At 48.8% G+C, this 16,697-nt stretch overlaps 1 protein-coding gene across 1 annotated transcript in view; it reads right to left on the minus strand.

Moving 5' to 3' along the window:
* Positions 1 to 447: 447 nt before the first annotated feature.
* CPLX4 (complexin 4) overlaps positions 448 to 16,697 on the minus strand; it is a 32,539-nt gene continuing 16,289 nt past the window's right edge. Inside the window, exon 3 of the mRNA XM_006139939.1 lies at positions 448 to 675. Coding sequence (XP_006140001.1) covers positions 448 to 675 — 228 coding nt within the window. The remainder of the gene's footprint in view (positions 676 to 16,697) is intronic.

Consider the following 16,697-nt stretch of genomic DNA (forward strand, 5'->3'; position numbering starts at 1 on the left):
TTATTCCAAAATCCCCCAAATAGCTGAAATCCAAACACTGCTGGTCCCAGAGTTTTTGTTTTGTTTTGTTCTGTATTTATATTTGTTTTTGTTTTCGGGTTTTTGCTATAGGGTATGTGCACTTGCTGGAGAGAGACAGAGGGAAAGTGAGGAATCACTCCCCAGTGGGGATGGCCACACCAAAATCCCCTCTCCTCCATTCTCCTCTTTGGATTTTGGGCACACGTGCACATGAGCCCAGTGAGATTTTCAAGCCACCAGGTCCAGGACTCAAACCACAGTTGACCATGTGGGAGTCCAGTCTTAACCACCACACCACCTGCTGGCCCCAGTCCTGGGCATTTGGGATCAGGAACACTCAACCTGCACTTGCTGCTGGAAATGTCCACAGGAGAACAATCTGGAACAGTGGCCTGTCCCCCACCGACCCCACTCCCTCCCTGCCCCTCACATCACAGAACACTTCTGCTCCGCCGACTGCTTAATTTCAGTGAAGGTGGCCTGGGCTTTTTCTTTTATGGTATCCAAGTCCATATTCTGGAGATTCTGTAACTGGCCAAGAATGGAATCCTTATCCTCTTCTTCTTCTTGATCTTCATTTACCATTTTCCGGAGATCTTCGGGCAAATCCACGTCATCACCAGCCATCTGGATTTGATTCTCATCCATTTCACTCTGTGAAAAATGAATATAGGAATAGATAAGTAACTCTAGAATCAACAAAGTAACTAAGTAAAATTTCAAAGCAGCATGAAGGGGGCCAGCAGATGGCGTAGCAGCTACATCACTGCACTCCCACATGGCCGACTACAGTTTGAGTCCCAGACCTGGTGGCTTGAAACTCACACCAGGCATGTGTGTGTGCTCAAGATTCCAGGAGGAGAATGGAGGAGAAAGAATTGTGGTGTGGCCATCCCCATGGGGGGTGATTTCTCACTGTGTCAGTCTCTCTCTCTCTGGCAAGCGTGTACACCCAAAGGCCAAAAAAACCTATAAAAAAAAAAAAAAAAAGAAAGAAAACCGAACAAGTAAAAGCAGCAGGAAAATAAAGGTCCATAGAGAATGAATGAAGAGAACACATCTCTGTCTGATTCGGAAACCAGCCCTGGTGGTCAACGCAGAGGCTGATGCTACCAGCTGGGAAGCTCTTCCTTTACGGCACCTTGGGATGACCAAATCCTTCCAGCAGTTCTCCAGGGAAGGCCCCTAGATGACCAGCATTTGCACCACCTAAAAGCCTATGAGAAATGCAAGTTCTTGTGTCCCACCCCAGACCTACAAAACCAGATATTGCAGAGTGGGGTCCAGTAATCCAGGTTTGAAGAAGCCTGATGCAAAAGCTACAGCATCGTATCCAACTCTATGTTAAGGAGGCTTTGCAAGTCATGCAGTCTTTCAGCCCCTTCCATGACTCAATGGCCTGGTCGACCCCACTGGAGAGCTAAGGGTGCAGGTTTGCATGACTTAACAGAGCTTTGTCATTTCACTCATCGCACGTTAGTGGTGACTTCTATTTCACCATTGCTCCTTCCCCACTCCTGCTACACAGGGAGCCCCTCATGGACACAGAATGATCCAATTCAACATTCTACCCTCAGCACCTGGCTTAGAGTCAGGTCCACAGCCTATAGTAACTAAGCAGATCCCAGACACACCCCTCCCTCCCCGGCCCATGCCAGCCCAGCCTTCTGTGTTGCTGACAGTCACCACAGGTAGCTGTACACATTGCATTTCGTGATTCTAGGTGTCACTGTCCCAGAGCTCCTCAGTGCATTCCTGGTCCATGGGTCCCCTGGCTGCCTCCGCTCTAGATCCCTTTGTCTCCTATGAGAAGCATGTAAAGAAAACGCTATCTGGGAAAGGTCAACAGGAGCTTATGGTCCCAGAGGGCTACTCTCATGTGATTTTCTGAGATCAGGTTATAACACGAGGCAACCTGGATTTCAGGGCACAGAAGATTAAAAAAAAAAGCTAATAATAACAAAAACAAGATCTAGAGGTTGGCCCCTTAGCTAGTAGTTAAGGGAGCAAGATCCCACATGGCCAATCATGGTTCGAATCCCAGTCCCCACAGCTGGAGAAACACACTGGCTGCATTTATGTACCTGCGAAAATCCCAATGGTATAGAGAAATGGAGGAAAATGGATTTGAGCATGACCTTCTCTCACTCTCTGTCTCTCTGTCTCTCTTTAGTGAGCACACACACATTCTCTCTGGTAATTGCAAATAACAATTAAAAAAAAGACGTCTACAAGGGCCCACCCAGTAGGCTGTGATCAGTCTTGAATTTGTTACCAAAATTCCCAAAGCTCATAAAAAAATCACATAAAAAGATTATCTAAGTCCTAATCAGATCACAGTGATTAGATTTAAGAGAGCACTCAGCACTGCTGTGTTCCCAGGTGGAGGTTAGGACAACACCAGAGGGAGCTCTGAGTTCTGGTCTGGAAGTTGAGCAGCAATGATCAAAATCAGCAGTTGTCAGGGCCAGCAGGTAGCATAGTGGTCGGGGTGCTGGACTCCCATGTGATTGACTGTGGTTTGCGTTCCGGACCCGGAGGCTTGAAATCACACCAGTACATGTGCATGTGTGCCCAAAATCCTGAGAGGAAAATGAAGGTGAATGGATTGTGGTGTGACCATCCTCCCTGTGGGGTGATTTCCTGCTTTCTATGTCTCTGTTTCTCTCTGGCAAACATACACACCCTATAGCAAAATTCTCAAAAAAAAAAAAGTAAAAATAAAAAAAAACAAGCAGTTGTCTCTAGGTCCAAATGGCCTGTCCTGGTAACGTACAAACTTCCTTCTCCATCTGTAAAGATCTGAGGGACCAGGTCTCTGAGGTCTTTTCCAGTTCTAGCACTCTCGGGAGCCCTACTTCTCTAGCCAGTTCTTGGAGAAGCTGCAGACCGAGAGCCCTTGCCCCAACTCTCTCCTTTGACTTGGCTCCCCAGGCAGAGTGACAGCCAAGTTTGGCTCCAGAAGCAGCTCCAGAGGCAGCTTTCGGTCACAGAGGACACCAAGGACTTTGGGAGGGTGGGTCCTCACGTGTGTTCTCTCTGAAGACCTCAGCGCAGAGACACTCAGCAGCAGCCCCCAGAGACGAGTGGAGCCTGTCCCTGCACTTGGCCAGGGCCTTGGACCCTCCAAGTGCTTAACGGATTAATTAGTTCCTTGTCAAATTGTTGTGGGATTCATTAGTTATTTAATCCCCGGGGCTCTCAGCCAATCTTGTGTTTCTGTTTGTTTTTCTTTGACCTACCCCAGAGTCGCCTTCCTGGCTGACTGTGCCCCGGGTATTTTTGCAGGAAGGAGAGGAACAGCAGCCTTCCCATTTTTGGTTCATGCACGAGGACCATCTAACCTCTTTTACATACTACAAGATCAAATATAAATAGTTTGAAAAGATATTCCTGGGACCTCCTATTGGTAGTAAGATCGCTGCATGAGACCAGATTCAAACCTGGACAGTAACCACCAAAGACTGGAAAGAGCCGGCAGCCAGAGGGGCAAAAGGAAAGTGAACCAGTGGCCCGGGCCAAAGAGTCCCAACCCAGAGGCCAGACAACAGCCCTGCTACACAGGGAGCCCCTCATGGACACAGAATGATCCAATTCAACATTCTACCCTCAGCACCTGGCTTAGAGTCAGGTCCACAGCCTATAGTAACTAAGCAGATCCCAGACACACCCCTCCCTCCCCGGCCCATGCCAGCCCAGCCTTCTGTGTTGCTGACAGTCACCACAGGTAGCTGTACACATTGCATTTCGTGATTCTAGGTGTCACTGTCCCAGAGCTCCTCAGTGCATTCCTGGTCCATGGGTCCCCTGGCTGCCTCCGCTCTAGATCCCTTTGTCTCCTATGAGAAGCATGTAAAGAAAACGCTATCTGGGAAAGGTCAACAGGAGCTTATGGTCCCAGAGGGCTACTCTCATGTGATTTTCTGAGATCAGGTTATAACACGAGGCAACCTGGATTTCAGGGCACAGAAGATTAAAAAAAAAAGCTAATAATAACAAAAACAAGATCTAGAGGTTGGCCCCTTAGCTAGTAGTTAAGGGAGCAAGATCCCACATGGCCAATCATGGTTCGAATCCCAGTCCCCACAGCTGGAGAAACACACTGGCTGCATTTATGTACCTGCGAAAATCCCAATGGGATAGAGAAATGGAGGAAAATGGATTTGAGCATGACCTTCTCTCACTCTCTGTCTCTCTGTCTCTCTTTAGTGAGCACACACACATTCTCTCTGGTAATTGCAAATAACAATTAAAAAAAAGACGTCTACAAGGGCCCACCCAGTAGGCTGTGATCAGTCTTGAATTTGTTACCAAAATTCCCAAAGCTCATAAAAAAATCACATAAAAAGATTATCTAAGTCCTAATCAGATCACAGTGATTAGATTTAAGAGAGCACTCAGCACTGCTGTGTTCCCAGGTGGAGGTTAGGACAACACCAGAGGGAGCTCTGAGTTCTGGTCTGGAAGTTGAGCAGCAATGATCAAAATCAGCAGTTGTCAGGGCCAGCAGGTAGCATAGTGGTCGGGGTGCTGGACTCCCATGTGATTGACTGTGGTTTGCGTTCCGGACCCGGAGGCTTGAAATCACACCAGTACATGTGCATGTGTGCCCAAAATCCTGAGAGGAAAATGAAGGTGAATGGATTGTGGTGTGACCATCCTCCCTGTGGGGTGATTTCCTGCTTTCTATGTCTCTGTTTCTCTCTGGCAAACATACACACCCTATAGCAAAATTCTCAAAAAAAAAAAATGTAAAAATAAAAAAAAACAAGCAGTTGTCTCTAGGTCCAAATGGCCTGTCCTGGTAACGTACAAACTTCCTTCTCCATCTGTAAAGATCTGAGGGACCAGGTCTCTGAGGTCTTTTCCAGTTCTAGCACTCTCGGGAGCCCTACTTCTCTAGCCAGTTCTTGGAGAAGCTGCAGACCGAGAGCCCTTGCCCCAACTCTCTCCTTTGACTTGGCTCCCCAGGCAGAGTGACAGCCAAGTTTGGCTCCAGAAGCAGCTCCAGAGGCAGCTTTCGGTCACAGAGGACACCAAGGACTTTGGGAGGGTGGGTCCTCACGTGTGTTCTCTCTGAAGACCTCAGCGCAGAGACACTCAGCAGCAGCCCCCAGAGACGAGTGGAGCCTGTCCCTGCACTTGGCCAGGGCCTTGGACCCTCCAAGTGCTTAACGGATTAATTAGTTCCTTGTCAAATTGTTGTGGGATTCATTAGTTATTTAATCCCCGGGGCTCTCAGCCAATCTTGTGTTTCTGTTTGTTTTTCTTTGACCTACCCCAGAGTCGCCTTCCTGGCTGACTGTGCCCCGGGTATTTTTGCAGGAAGGAGAGGAACAGCAGCCTTCCCATTTTTGGTTCATGCACGAGGACCATCTAACCTCTTTTACATACTACAAGATCAAATATAAATAGTTTGAAAAGATATTCCTGGGACCTCCTATTGGTAGTAAGATCGCTGCATGAGACCAGATTCAAACCTGGACAGTAACCACCAAAGACTGGAAAGAGCCGGCAGCCAGAGGGGCAAAAGGAAAGTGAACCAGTGGCCCGGGCCAAAGAGTCCCAACCCAGAGGCCAGACAACAGCCCAGTGATGCTCTGTGAGACCGTCCCCCAAACAAAGGTTCCTGGTTCAAGTCCAGAGACCTCCCTGCATATGCTGGGCTCGGGATTGCCCATGGTCAGGGCTGTTGGACGCTGGGAATGGATCCTGGTGTCAGGACATTGTTGGGGGTGCTGACTCTCTCACTGATGGAAGAAATAAATACATGAAAAAAACAAACAGAAAAAATAGATGCGACCCCTTCACGAGGGCTCACAGGACTGCTCTCCTGCCATCTACCAGCTGATTTCAGCAAGGCCACGCTCTCCCACCTGCTGCCCTTGGAGAAGCTTCGCAAAGGTTTCTTCCTTCAGGGGAGACTTCCAGGTTTATTTCATGTTCATGCCACTTGCCCAGGGCAGTGAAAGCAATGGGATTCTACTGCTCCCTGCAACTCACAAAGGCTATTTTGGTCGCCGCGACTTCTACCAACGTGGTCCTTGAAGCAGGGTCCTCAGCGCAGCAGCATCAGCACATTTTAGGACCTCGTTAGAAATTCACATTGTTAGGCCAGTAGGTGGCGTGGTGGTGAAGGCAGCTGGATCCCAAGTGGCCGACTGTAGAGTTCAAGTCCTGGACCTGACAGCTTAAAATACACACCGTGCACGTGGGTGCTCCTGTCCAAAATCTCATGAGGAGAAGAGATTGAATTACCCTGTGGCAATTCCCCCTGGAGGGTGAGTGCTCATTTTCACTCCCCCCCCCCCAGCTCTCTCTCTCTCAGCACCCTATAGCAAAAAACTAAGAAAACAAAAACAAAACCAAAAAAACAAACACACTTAAAACATTTTCAAAATTCACATTCTTTGGCCAGCTCATGGTCTAGTGGTTATAGAAGCCAGCTCCCACATGGCCAACCTCAGTTTGAGTCCTGACCTGGCGGCTTGAAAGATGTATCAGGCATGCACGCATGTGAGCCCCAAATCCTGATGGCATGGATAGCCGTGTTGGGGTGCTTTCTGCCTCCTTTTCTCTCGCCCTGGGGTGCGTATATACTCTCTGGCAATTCAAGAAAAGGAACTGGACATCCACAGGCCCTACCGAGACCTAGTGATTCAGACACTCGAGGGACTGGCCCAACGGCCTACGCTTTGGCAAGCCCTCCTGGGGATCCTGGTGCTGGCCGAAGTTCGAGAACCACTGCTCTGCCTTCCTTGAAAACCAAGGCCGTGGCTTCCTCATCTCCATGTCTCTGAACCCAGCAGAGCGGCACAGACAATCAATGTTTATTGAGTGATTCAAAGAGCCTATTGCTAGGGGCTGCGGCAGCCTTAATAATACTTACCCCTGTGGGTGCTCTTGCTGGAGAGGGCTGTTTTCATAGCTCTCGAGTGGTTGATCTCTATACGCCTGTGGCGGCAGAGCAGCCTGCAATTTTGGGTGCTGGCTTGAGTCTAGTTGCCCAGCGAGAAGGTGGCTCCAGCACTTACGGGAGGCGCGACCTGGGGCACCTTCCACAACCTCTCTGGGCTGGGTTTCCTTATCTATACATGGGGGGTTGTCGTATTAGGGTTGTGGAGGATTCATTGGACGATAATGGAATTATTTAGAATTATGTAGACTGTTAAGCACTCGGCCAGTGGTTATTTTTCACAAGAATAATAACTTTCCTTTTTTTTTCAAAGAGAGATTTTTGCTGTAGGGTATATGTACTCACCAGAGAGACAGAGAAACAGAAAGAGAGAAAGCATCCCCCAGGGGGGATGGCCATGCCACAATCCCTTCTCCTCCATTCTCTTCTTGGGATTTTGGGCATGCATGCACACACATCTGGCATGAGTTTTAAGCCTCCCGATCTGGGACTTGAACTGTGGTCAACTACGTGGGAGTCCAGTGACATAACCACTACATCATCTGCTGGTCCCCAAAATAATAACTTTTGAAGGAGGCCTGGGATTTTCCCTGAATAATCTTGCACTTATTCCCTGAATAATCTTGTGCTTAGCCTCATCCAAAGGGCTTGCTTTTTGTGCCTGGCTTCCAGTTGAGGAGTGATTCGTTTCTGTTGTGCTCCACGGGCTCAGTTTTCCTAAGCAGGGCATGTCCTGTTGGCAGCTGGCCCTAATTCTAGGAAAACGTTATTAAGCTCTTCCAAGCTGTCCTGACCACTTGTTGGGCCCATCCTGGTATTTGGGGGACCCAGGATTGAGGTCTATGACTCTTAGGCTGGCCCTCTTTCTCCCAGGCCCTGGCTCCAACCCTTACCGGGAAGGGCCTAGGACCTTGTGTAGATGGCGCCTCCCCAGCTTCTCAGGCCTTGCCTGCTCAGGCCGCAGCTCAGTGCACTGCCAGGAGCCCAGGTCTGCTGAAGGCTGGACGGGCCCTGATAAGCACTGAGTCAGGGGTTTGGGGTCCTGAGCAGCCAGTGTATGGTCTAAGAGAGGGCTGTGGGCTCTAGGGTGGCATGTTGGCTTAGCCCTGCAGACTCCTCACCCCATGGGAAGAGGAGGGACAGAGGGAGCCCTCTGTAGCCTGAACCCCAGGGCAGACAGCCCAGTGGTCCAGGTGTTTAGGCAGCAGTGTGTGGTTGATAACTGGGCTCTGAGAGTGCCACACTCACCCTTGTTCTAGAACCATGGCATTGTGGGATGCCTCAGTGCTTCAGGTGATGCTTCTGGTATCAGAACCAGTCGTCCTGGACTGTAGCCTGTGGTGTGGACACCTTATGACTGAGGGCAGGACCAGTGAGTGGCTAAAGGGTAAAATGAAGACTTTGGGGCCAGTAGGTGGCACGGAGATTGAGGCAGCTGGATCCCACATAGCCAACTTCGTGGTTTGAGTCCCAGACTCAGCAGCTAGAGAATCATGCCAGGTGCGTGTACACGCCCCAAATCCTGGGAGGAAAACAGAGGAGTGACTACGTGTAGCCATTCCCCCTGGGGATTGATTTTTCACTTTCTCTCTCTCTTTCTATTTCAGACAGGTGTATAGACCTTGTAGAAAACTTAAACAAAAGAAAAGCTTCTGGCCTCATTATCCCTGCATCCTAGCTGACTGAACTACCCCAGACTTAGGTATGGCTGAGTCTAAGTGCCTTAGTAAAAAGCTGCAGCCTACCCTGGCTGTTATCCTGCAGAGGCAGCTGGTGCCATGAGTTTGGACTCAGGAGACCTGAGTTCGAGTCGCAGTTCTGTCATTTGCCCACTGTGCAACCCGGGACAGGTCACCTTACACTTCTGAGGTCCCATGGGAGGGTCCTTCCAAGGATTCTTGAGCAGATCGAAGGAGACAAGCTATGGAACAGCCTTGTAAGCTTCTAAGCCCTGGACAAATGGTAGCTGCATTATGAATATTTCAGATCCCTGCTGAAAGGATGCCTGGGATAAAGAAGGCACAGCCAGTGCAGTGGAGGGTAGGGGAGTCCCAGCCCTTAAGAGAGAGATCTGGGACAGAACAAGCAATTAAGGAGCATAAATGGGATTTGGACAGTGGACACTGCAGCCTTGTTTTCTCTGCTCCTAATGAACCACCCTGCTGACAGGACCTTGTCTGCGATTCAAACAATGAGCGTCTTGTCCAGACGTTTTGCCGCCCGTTGACAAATCTTAGGTTGGGGAGACCAGGAACGTTTGGACACAGTTCACACTTCAAGGAAAGGCAGCGATGCCTCATTACACCCCCAAACATCGGGCTGCGACGGCCAATGTGAATCAGCATCAGTGTAGACTGGAAGCCACTCTGTTCGTGGTTTGAGTCCCAGACTCAGCAGCTAGAGAATCATGCCAGGTGCGTGTACACGCCCCAAATCCTGGGAGGAAAACAGAGGAGTGACTACGTGTAGCCATTCCCCCTGGGGATTGATTTTTCACTTTCTCTCTCTCTTTCTATTTCAGACAGGTGTATAGACCTTGTAGAAAACTTAAACAAAAGAAAAGCTTCTGGCCTCATTATCCCTGCATCCTAGCTGACTGAACTACCCCAGACTTAGGTATGGCTGAGTCTAAGTGCCTTAGTAAAAAGCTGCAGCCTACCCTGGCTGTTATCCTGCAGAGGCAGCTGGTGCCATGAGTTTGGACTCAGGAGACCTGAGTTCGAGTCGCAGTTCTGTCATTTGCCCACTGTGCAACCCGGGACAGGTCACCTTACACTTCTGAGGTCCCATGGGAGGGTCCTTCCAAGGATTCTTGAGCAGATCGAAGGAGACAAGCTATGGAACAGCCTTGTAAGCTTCTAAGCCCTGGACAAATGGTAGCTGCATTATGAATATTTCAGATCCCTGCTGAAAGGATGCCTGGGATAAAGAAGGCACAGCCAGTGCAGTGGAGGGTAGGGGAGTCCCAGCCCTTAAGAGAGAGATCTGGGACAGAACAAGCAATTAAGGAGCATAAATGGGATTTGGACAGTGGACACTGCAGCCTTGTTTTCTCTGCTCCTAATGAACCACCCTGCTGACAGGACCTTGTCTGCGATTCAAACAATGAGCGTCTTGTCCAGACGTTTTGCCGCCCGTTGACAAATCTTAGGTTGGGGAGACCAGGAACGTTTGGACACAGTTCACACTTCAAGGAAAGGCAGCGATGCCTCATTACACCCCCAAACATCGGGCTGCGACGGCCAATGTGAATCAGCATCAGTGTAGACTGGAAGCCACTCTGGGGAGGAGAGGAGGTTGAGGGCTGAGAACCAGGGTGTGAATGAATGAATGAGTGAGTGAGTGAAGTGGGCCATAATTAGGGGACTCAGATCTGTACTTTGTTATTAGGGGTTCTGTTTCAGAGGTCTTCTTGTTTCTAGAAATCTTATCACTTAGGGATATTGTCTAATGCAGTTAAGGGCTAATTATTTTTAGGCCAGCTGACCAGAATCCATTTTAATCTTTTGTTTTTAACCAGACTTAGTATCTTTATTGCCAGTGCCGAACGCCCCATTATTTAAATACCCTCATATCCTGTGATTATCATTCCCTGTGCTTGACCCCTAGATGTCAGAATATTCCCTGGATCTTGAGAAATTGGCTTCATTTTTCATCAGATTGGAGAAACGAGGATAACTCCTCTTAGATGGTACCATCTTTTTTTTTTTTGGGGAGGTTTTTTTGTTTTGTTTTGTTTTATTTTGTTTTGTTTTGCTATAGGGCATGTGTGCTCACCAGACAGACAGAGACAGAGAGACAGAAAGCAAGAAATCACCCCCCAGGGGGGATGGCCACGCCGCAATCCCTTCTCCTCCATTCTCCTCTCGGGATCTTGGGCACGCACGCACACGCACCCAGCGTGAGTTCAAGCCACCGGGTCCGAGATGCGAACTGCGGTCGACTACGTGGGAGTCCAGCGACATAGCCATTACGCTAACTGCTAGTCCCAGATGATATCATCTTCAACAAGCTGAGTGTTCACCGCTTGTGAACCGAGTCAATCAAGGTTGGTGTATGAGAACATGCCAATAGGATTGTCACCAGGTAGATCTGATTTTGTTTGTTTTTGATCCACGGGGACACCAGACAGCTAGAGGAATGGATTTCTTTCACTTCAGGGGGCTGATCTGATGCACACTGTTTACAAATGTGTGTGTCACGGACTTCCGCAGTCACTTGTCTTCTCGCCCACTGTCCTGGTGACGAGGAGGGCCCCAGATAATGCTGTGTGTGGCTGGTGTTGAGACCCTTGGCTGGGGCTTCTTCTTCTACCACGCCCCTCGGCCGTGCCTTCCTCTTTAGCTACTCAGAGTCTCAGCATGCCCAGAATAGACAGATGGCGTGGGTGTGTCCTTTTGAACAACAGGCTCAGTTCTGATGTAGATTGGGCCAAGAGTTTGAGATATTGGCTCTACGTGGAATGACAATGTCTAGATACCAGCTGTGCATGTCTTGAACTTTTTTTCCCTTATAAAGGTATTCCATGGAGACTCAAGAAGCTCCTAGGGGTCACTACCCAAGTCTCTCATTTGCAGAGGAGGGAGTCAGTGTCTTGATGAAGATATTTACAAAAACCTCATTCCCCTTGTTGGGGGCCAAGAACTCAGCCCGGGCACCTGGATGGTCTAGCAGGGAAAAAAGGTCACGAGGTGAGATGGGCTTGGGCTTGAATCTTGCTCTGTCATCTGCAGGGTGGTGTCCATTTTCTATTTCAAACCCATGTTCTCATCTGTGAAGGGGGAATGACGTCACCTGTCTGCCAGGCTGGTTGTGAACACTGACTCAGAGATCTGGTGTGGCTCCCGTCTCGCGAGCACCTAAAACCTCTTTCCTTCCATCTCCGTGGTCCCTCAGGACATTCGGTCCATTGCCCTTTCAAGGGCATGAGTCGGAGGAGCACCCCAACTGGGACCGGGTAAGGAGGAGACCGAAGAGAAGGCCGCCGATGGGAGCGCTGATGGCCTCCCCGCTGCCCTGTGCCAGAAACAACTGCTCAGATCCTGCTGGGCAGCTCAAGAGCTCGGGTCTGAAGGAGGTCGAAGGAGGTTGGCAGAGGAAGGTTCACAGAATCATCTTGATTATTTGTATTATGCGGTAAATCCAACACTAGTTCTGATGGAGCTTTCCGTGTGACGTGTTTAAAGAGAACTCTGCTGGTAGAGTCTCTTCTCTGTTCATCTTTATTCGAAATGAATGATGCCCCTTAGCACAGCAGACAAACACCAGGTGTAACCAAATCATATAGCGCAGCAGGGGCACGACATTACTTTTCAATGACTAACCCAGATTGACAATTCTGTTAATAGGATTAGGGTTCATTGTGGAATTGTTTGCTCTTATTAATTTGTCTTGACTTACATATACATTTGGAATTGGCTGGGGAACGGGGCGCATTTGCTTTTAGAAAGAGTCTTGTGGTTTTATTTAAAACAGACGACTTCCTTTATTTGAGAAGATATGACATTTTAATTATAGCGTAACATAACCTTGGCACTTTGTACCAAGTTAAAATGTCAAAACCAGACGTGTTCTTTTTGTGAAAATCTATTTTCATATAATGCTTGGAGCAGATAAATGATTTCTGCTGCTTTTCATCCTTTGCTACTTGGGTATTTCTTTTTTCTTTCCTTTTTTTTTCTAATAACATGCATTCAGAAATCATCGTGTGCGTACGTGTGGGTTGGGGTGGGGGGCGTCCAACATCTGTTCAGGCCCCATGCTAGGCACTGAAGACAAAGATTAAAAAACGTCATTCCCTCTTGTTAAGAAACACACAGTAGGTGAGACTGTTCAGGGTCACAAGATGACAGAAGAGATGTACACCCACCGAAAGTATTATGAGGACGCAGAGGAGGGTGACCCAATCCAGCCTTAGATGGGGAAGGGAGGTTGTGGAAAACTCTGGAAAAAGTAGCAAGAGATCAGTGTCTTACAAAAGACAAGGAGCCATGGGGAGCAGGGTGCAGGGGAGGAGGAGGGTGCAGGGGATGAGCAGGAGGAAGGACCATCTGGGTAGGGAGTAGCACCTGGGTAGAAGGCTGAGGTGGTAAAGACAGGGGCGACATCATGGAATGTAGTCCAAAGAGTATGAACTTTATTATCAGAAGTCATAGCAAGGCATTGTTTTTGTTTCTGTTTGTTTGCTTGTTTTCAAGCAGGGAAGGAACAAGATTGAACTTGCTTAGAGACTTCAATTTTGAGGGGAACAAGACTTAAAGTCTAAAAGCCACGGAAGGGGGCCATATTGATGGAAGTGAGAAATGATGAGGTCTGCACCCGGGGATGAGTTGAGAAGTGTGTAGGGGTGACTTGGTCATTTGCTGTAAGTGAGGCTGGAGCGGGAGAGAAAGTCAAGGGTGACCTCCTGTTGCCAACCTGGGGTGGGCTGGCCGGGAGGGGTTGGGGGGTCGGGCCCATAGGAGGGGAGGCTGTGGGGGACAATGAGCAAGCATGTTGGGACGTGAGCTTGTTCCACCTGTGAGGTTCTGGCGAAGGGCAGATGTGGCAGTGAAATCCATAGACCGCTCGCCCTGGTGTTAGAGGTCTGAGAGTCAGTAACAGGAGGGGCGGCTCTCCTGGCAGAATGTGTAGACGTCAGGGAGGAAAGAGCCCGCCAGGGAGCCCCTGGAATATCTCCAAATTTGGGGACAGACGAAAAGGGGAACCCACAGAGGAAGAAACAGTTTGAGAAAAATGAGAACCAGAAGGTGGTGTCCAGGATCAGAGGAGAGAGGGCTTCAAGGAGCAAGCAAAAGGGAACAAAGAGGCCCCGGGAAGGGCGGCATGACTTCTCTTGCTTTTAGACAGATTACTGGGCAGCTGACAGAAGAAGTTTCAGAGAGAAATGGGAACCAGAGTCATTCAGGGCAGCCACCCAGAAAGGCATGTTTACTTAGAAAGTACAGTTTATGTGCTTCTGTTAAGAGCGATCTGGTCCCCTTTTCATTTTTTAATTTTAATTTTAATTTATTTTTTTAGAGAGATTTTTGCTATAGGGTGCCTGCACTTCCCAGAGAGACAGAAAAAGATAGAGAGACAGAAAATGAGAATTCACTCCCCGGGGTGTGTGTGGGGGGAGCGGGGAGGGAGTATGGCCACACCACAATCCCTTCTCCTCCATTCTCCTCTTGGGATCTTGGGCATGCACGCACACACATCTGGTATGAGTTTCAAGTCGCCAGGTCTGGGACTTGAACTGTGGTCAACTATGTGGGAGTCCCGTGACATAACCATTATGCCATCTGCTGGTCCCCTATCCCCCTTATTAAAGGATAATCTAGAAGAGAAGGAGAAACTGAAGTCACGGCACACAGAGTAATTTAGGGAAATGCAACCCAAATCTAACAAGAGCACCGTGCATTTAAAATCCTCTAATGGTTCATAATTTAAAAACAAGAGGAAATGAATATAAACGGTGTATATGAACATTATCATTGATAATGATGTGAAGGGACTTCCAAAAGAAAATGGAATTAAAGTATGACTTCATTTTGGTGCAAAAAAAAATGTTGAAATCTATGCACAAGTTTTTTTAATAATATGCATTTCCATGGACTTTTTGAAGGCCCTGCATACATAGACACATACACTTCAGATTACTGCAAGTTGATTACTGCACTTATTTGATTACTTATCTGATTACTGCAATTAACAGCAGCCATCAGAAGACTTCGGTCTGACAAATGGTATTGTCATTAACAATTACCACTGAACTGGGGACTCCGGACCAGTTACCATTTGTCCAGAGGGAAGGGCCTGCGTTGTTCCTTTTCAGAATTTGCTTTCCCCAGTCAGCAACGGAGTGAAACTCTTTCATAGGAAACACCAGCCAAATCATTTCTTTAGAAAATACAGTTCTAATTCCCAAATGTGACGCAGTTATCCTCATTAGACCTGACAGCTCCCGGGAAGACGTTTTCTCAAATCTGCTCCCCGTTGGGCCTTAGGAAGGGGAAAGGTCCAGAACTGACTCCTGCTGTTGTGTAACCGCGTGACGGTGACCCTGAGGGATAGTGAATGAGGGACCCAGGGGGGCATTCCTCGTTAGCTGGAGGACGCGTTAAATTCGCCCAATTCCCTGTGGGCTGTTAATACTATTACTACGACTGCATACCCGTATAGATTTTGTAAGATGGCACTGGGCGAAGCAGTCTGCAAACCTCACCTCACAGGGAGGGAAGGCTATTAGGAGCCCACTAATGTTCTGTGACCCTCGCTCTCTGCCCAGTGCCATGGTTTCTTCTTTTTTTTTTTTTTTAAGAATTATTTTAACTATTTTATTTTAAATTTTGACTAGAGAGGGACAGAGTGAGAGAGAAGGGAAGTGAGAAAGCAAGACACCAGGTCCAGGACTCAAACCGCAATCGGCCATGTGGGAGTCTGGCACCCTTAACCACCATGCCACCTGTTGCCCCCCTCCCCCCCCCGTGCCATGTTCTTTGTCTGACAGTGTGTTCATTTCTAGTCTACCATCATGAATGAGACACAGTTCAGAGGAGAAGGGGTGCAGAAAGGCCTGGATGAAGAATAAGGAGGCTCAGGTCCTCCCTCGTATGTCACCGGAAGCTTTGTGACCTTTGGCAAGTCTCTAAATTCACATGATTTTGATGGTCCCGTGTGTACACTTAACGGTATGTGCTTTCCTGAATGTAAAAAGTAAGTCTAACAACCAGCAGGTGACATGTTGGTTAAGGCACTGGACTTCCACATGGCTGACCGTGGTTCAAGTCCTGGACCTAGTGGCTTGCTCTCTCATTCCCCCCCACCTTTGAAGAGAAAATTTAAAATAATTATAATAATAAATAAAATTTAATAATACTTTTTTTTAAAAAAAGAAGTCTAATGAGAAGAGAAATACCACTCGGACACAGGTGTCAAGGAGCTCAGGTATTGTGGTCATCCGGGGAGCTGAACCCTTTCTAGGGAGAGAATTTGAGAGTTGGGGGGAGGCAAGTGGTAGCTGGTAGAAGACACCAGAGTAAAGACACCAGAGTAAGCCCAGAAGAGGGCGATCGTGTAATGACTCAGGAATCTGCTGCCCCATCTCTGTCCTAACAGTTCCTTCCCGGGCCAGCCGGCCAGCCTGCCCCTCTGCTCTGAGAGCTGTGGACTGCCTGCCTCTCCTCTCTCCCCACCAGGTCGTTGTCACAGTGCCATGCCTCGGGCTTCCTCAGTCACAGCCCTTGGTGAGCAGACACTGCTGGTCCTCAGGGCCTCCTCCCTGCTGAGTGGAGCACCTGGGGACAAAAGCTACACCTCAGATTCCCATTGGGGTTATCTGACGGCTCTCTGAAGTCCCCCTGAGACCGGTGTTCCCCTGCGTAATCTGCAAGATCTAAGAAAAACGAAAAGCTTAACGACAACCAGCTAGGCCACTGGCATTACTAGGCTGCACACTGCTGGAATAAAGGCGTGGAGTTCCAGGCCTGGAAATGATCAGCCCCCACATCCCTCCTCATCTCCTCTCAGGGATGGGTATTCCTTCACCTCAACTCCTCAGCTACTGTCCTTTCAGAATCTCTCCCCATCCTGGTGACTGCAGAGACTGCCACACCGGCCAGGGGGGGGGGGGGGGGGGGGGAAAGAGGTCACCTCCAGATTTGCATTTCTGGTTCCCCGACCCCCTACTCTGGCTTGCACTGGTGCTGCTACGACCCTCCGTCCTGGTTCCGTCTGATCCACGCAGGTGCCTGCTCCCGCTGACGCTGGTCGCCACTGC

This window comes from Tupaia chinensis, unplaced genomic scaffold (genome assembly GCF_000334495.1).
Source record: "Tupaia chinensis unplaced genomic scaffold, TupChi_1.0 Scaffold000012_1, whole genome shotgun sequence".
NCBI classification, from domain to species: domain Eukaryota; kingdom Metazoa; phylum Chordata; class Mammalia; order Scandentia; family Tupaiidae; genus Tupaia; species Tupaia belangeri.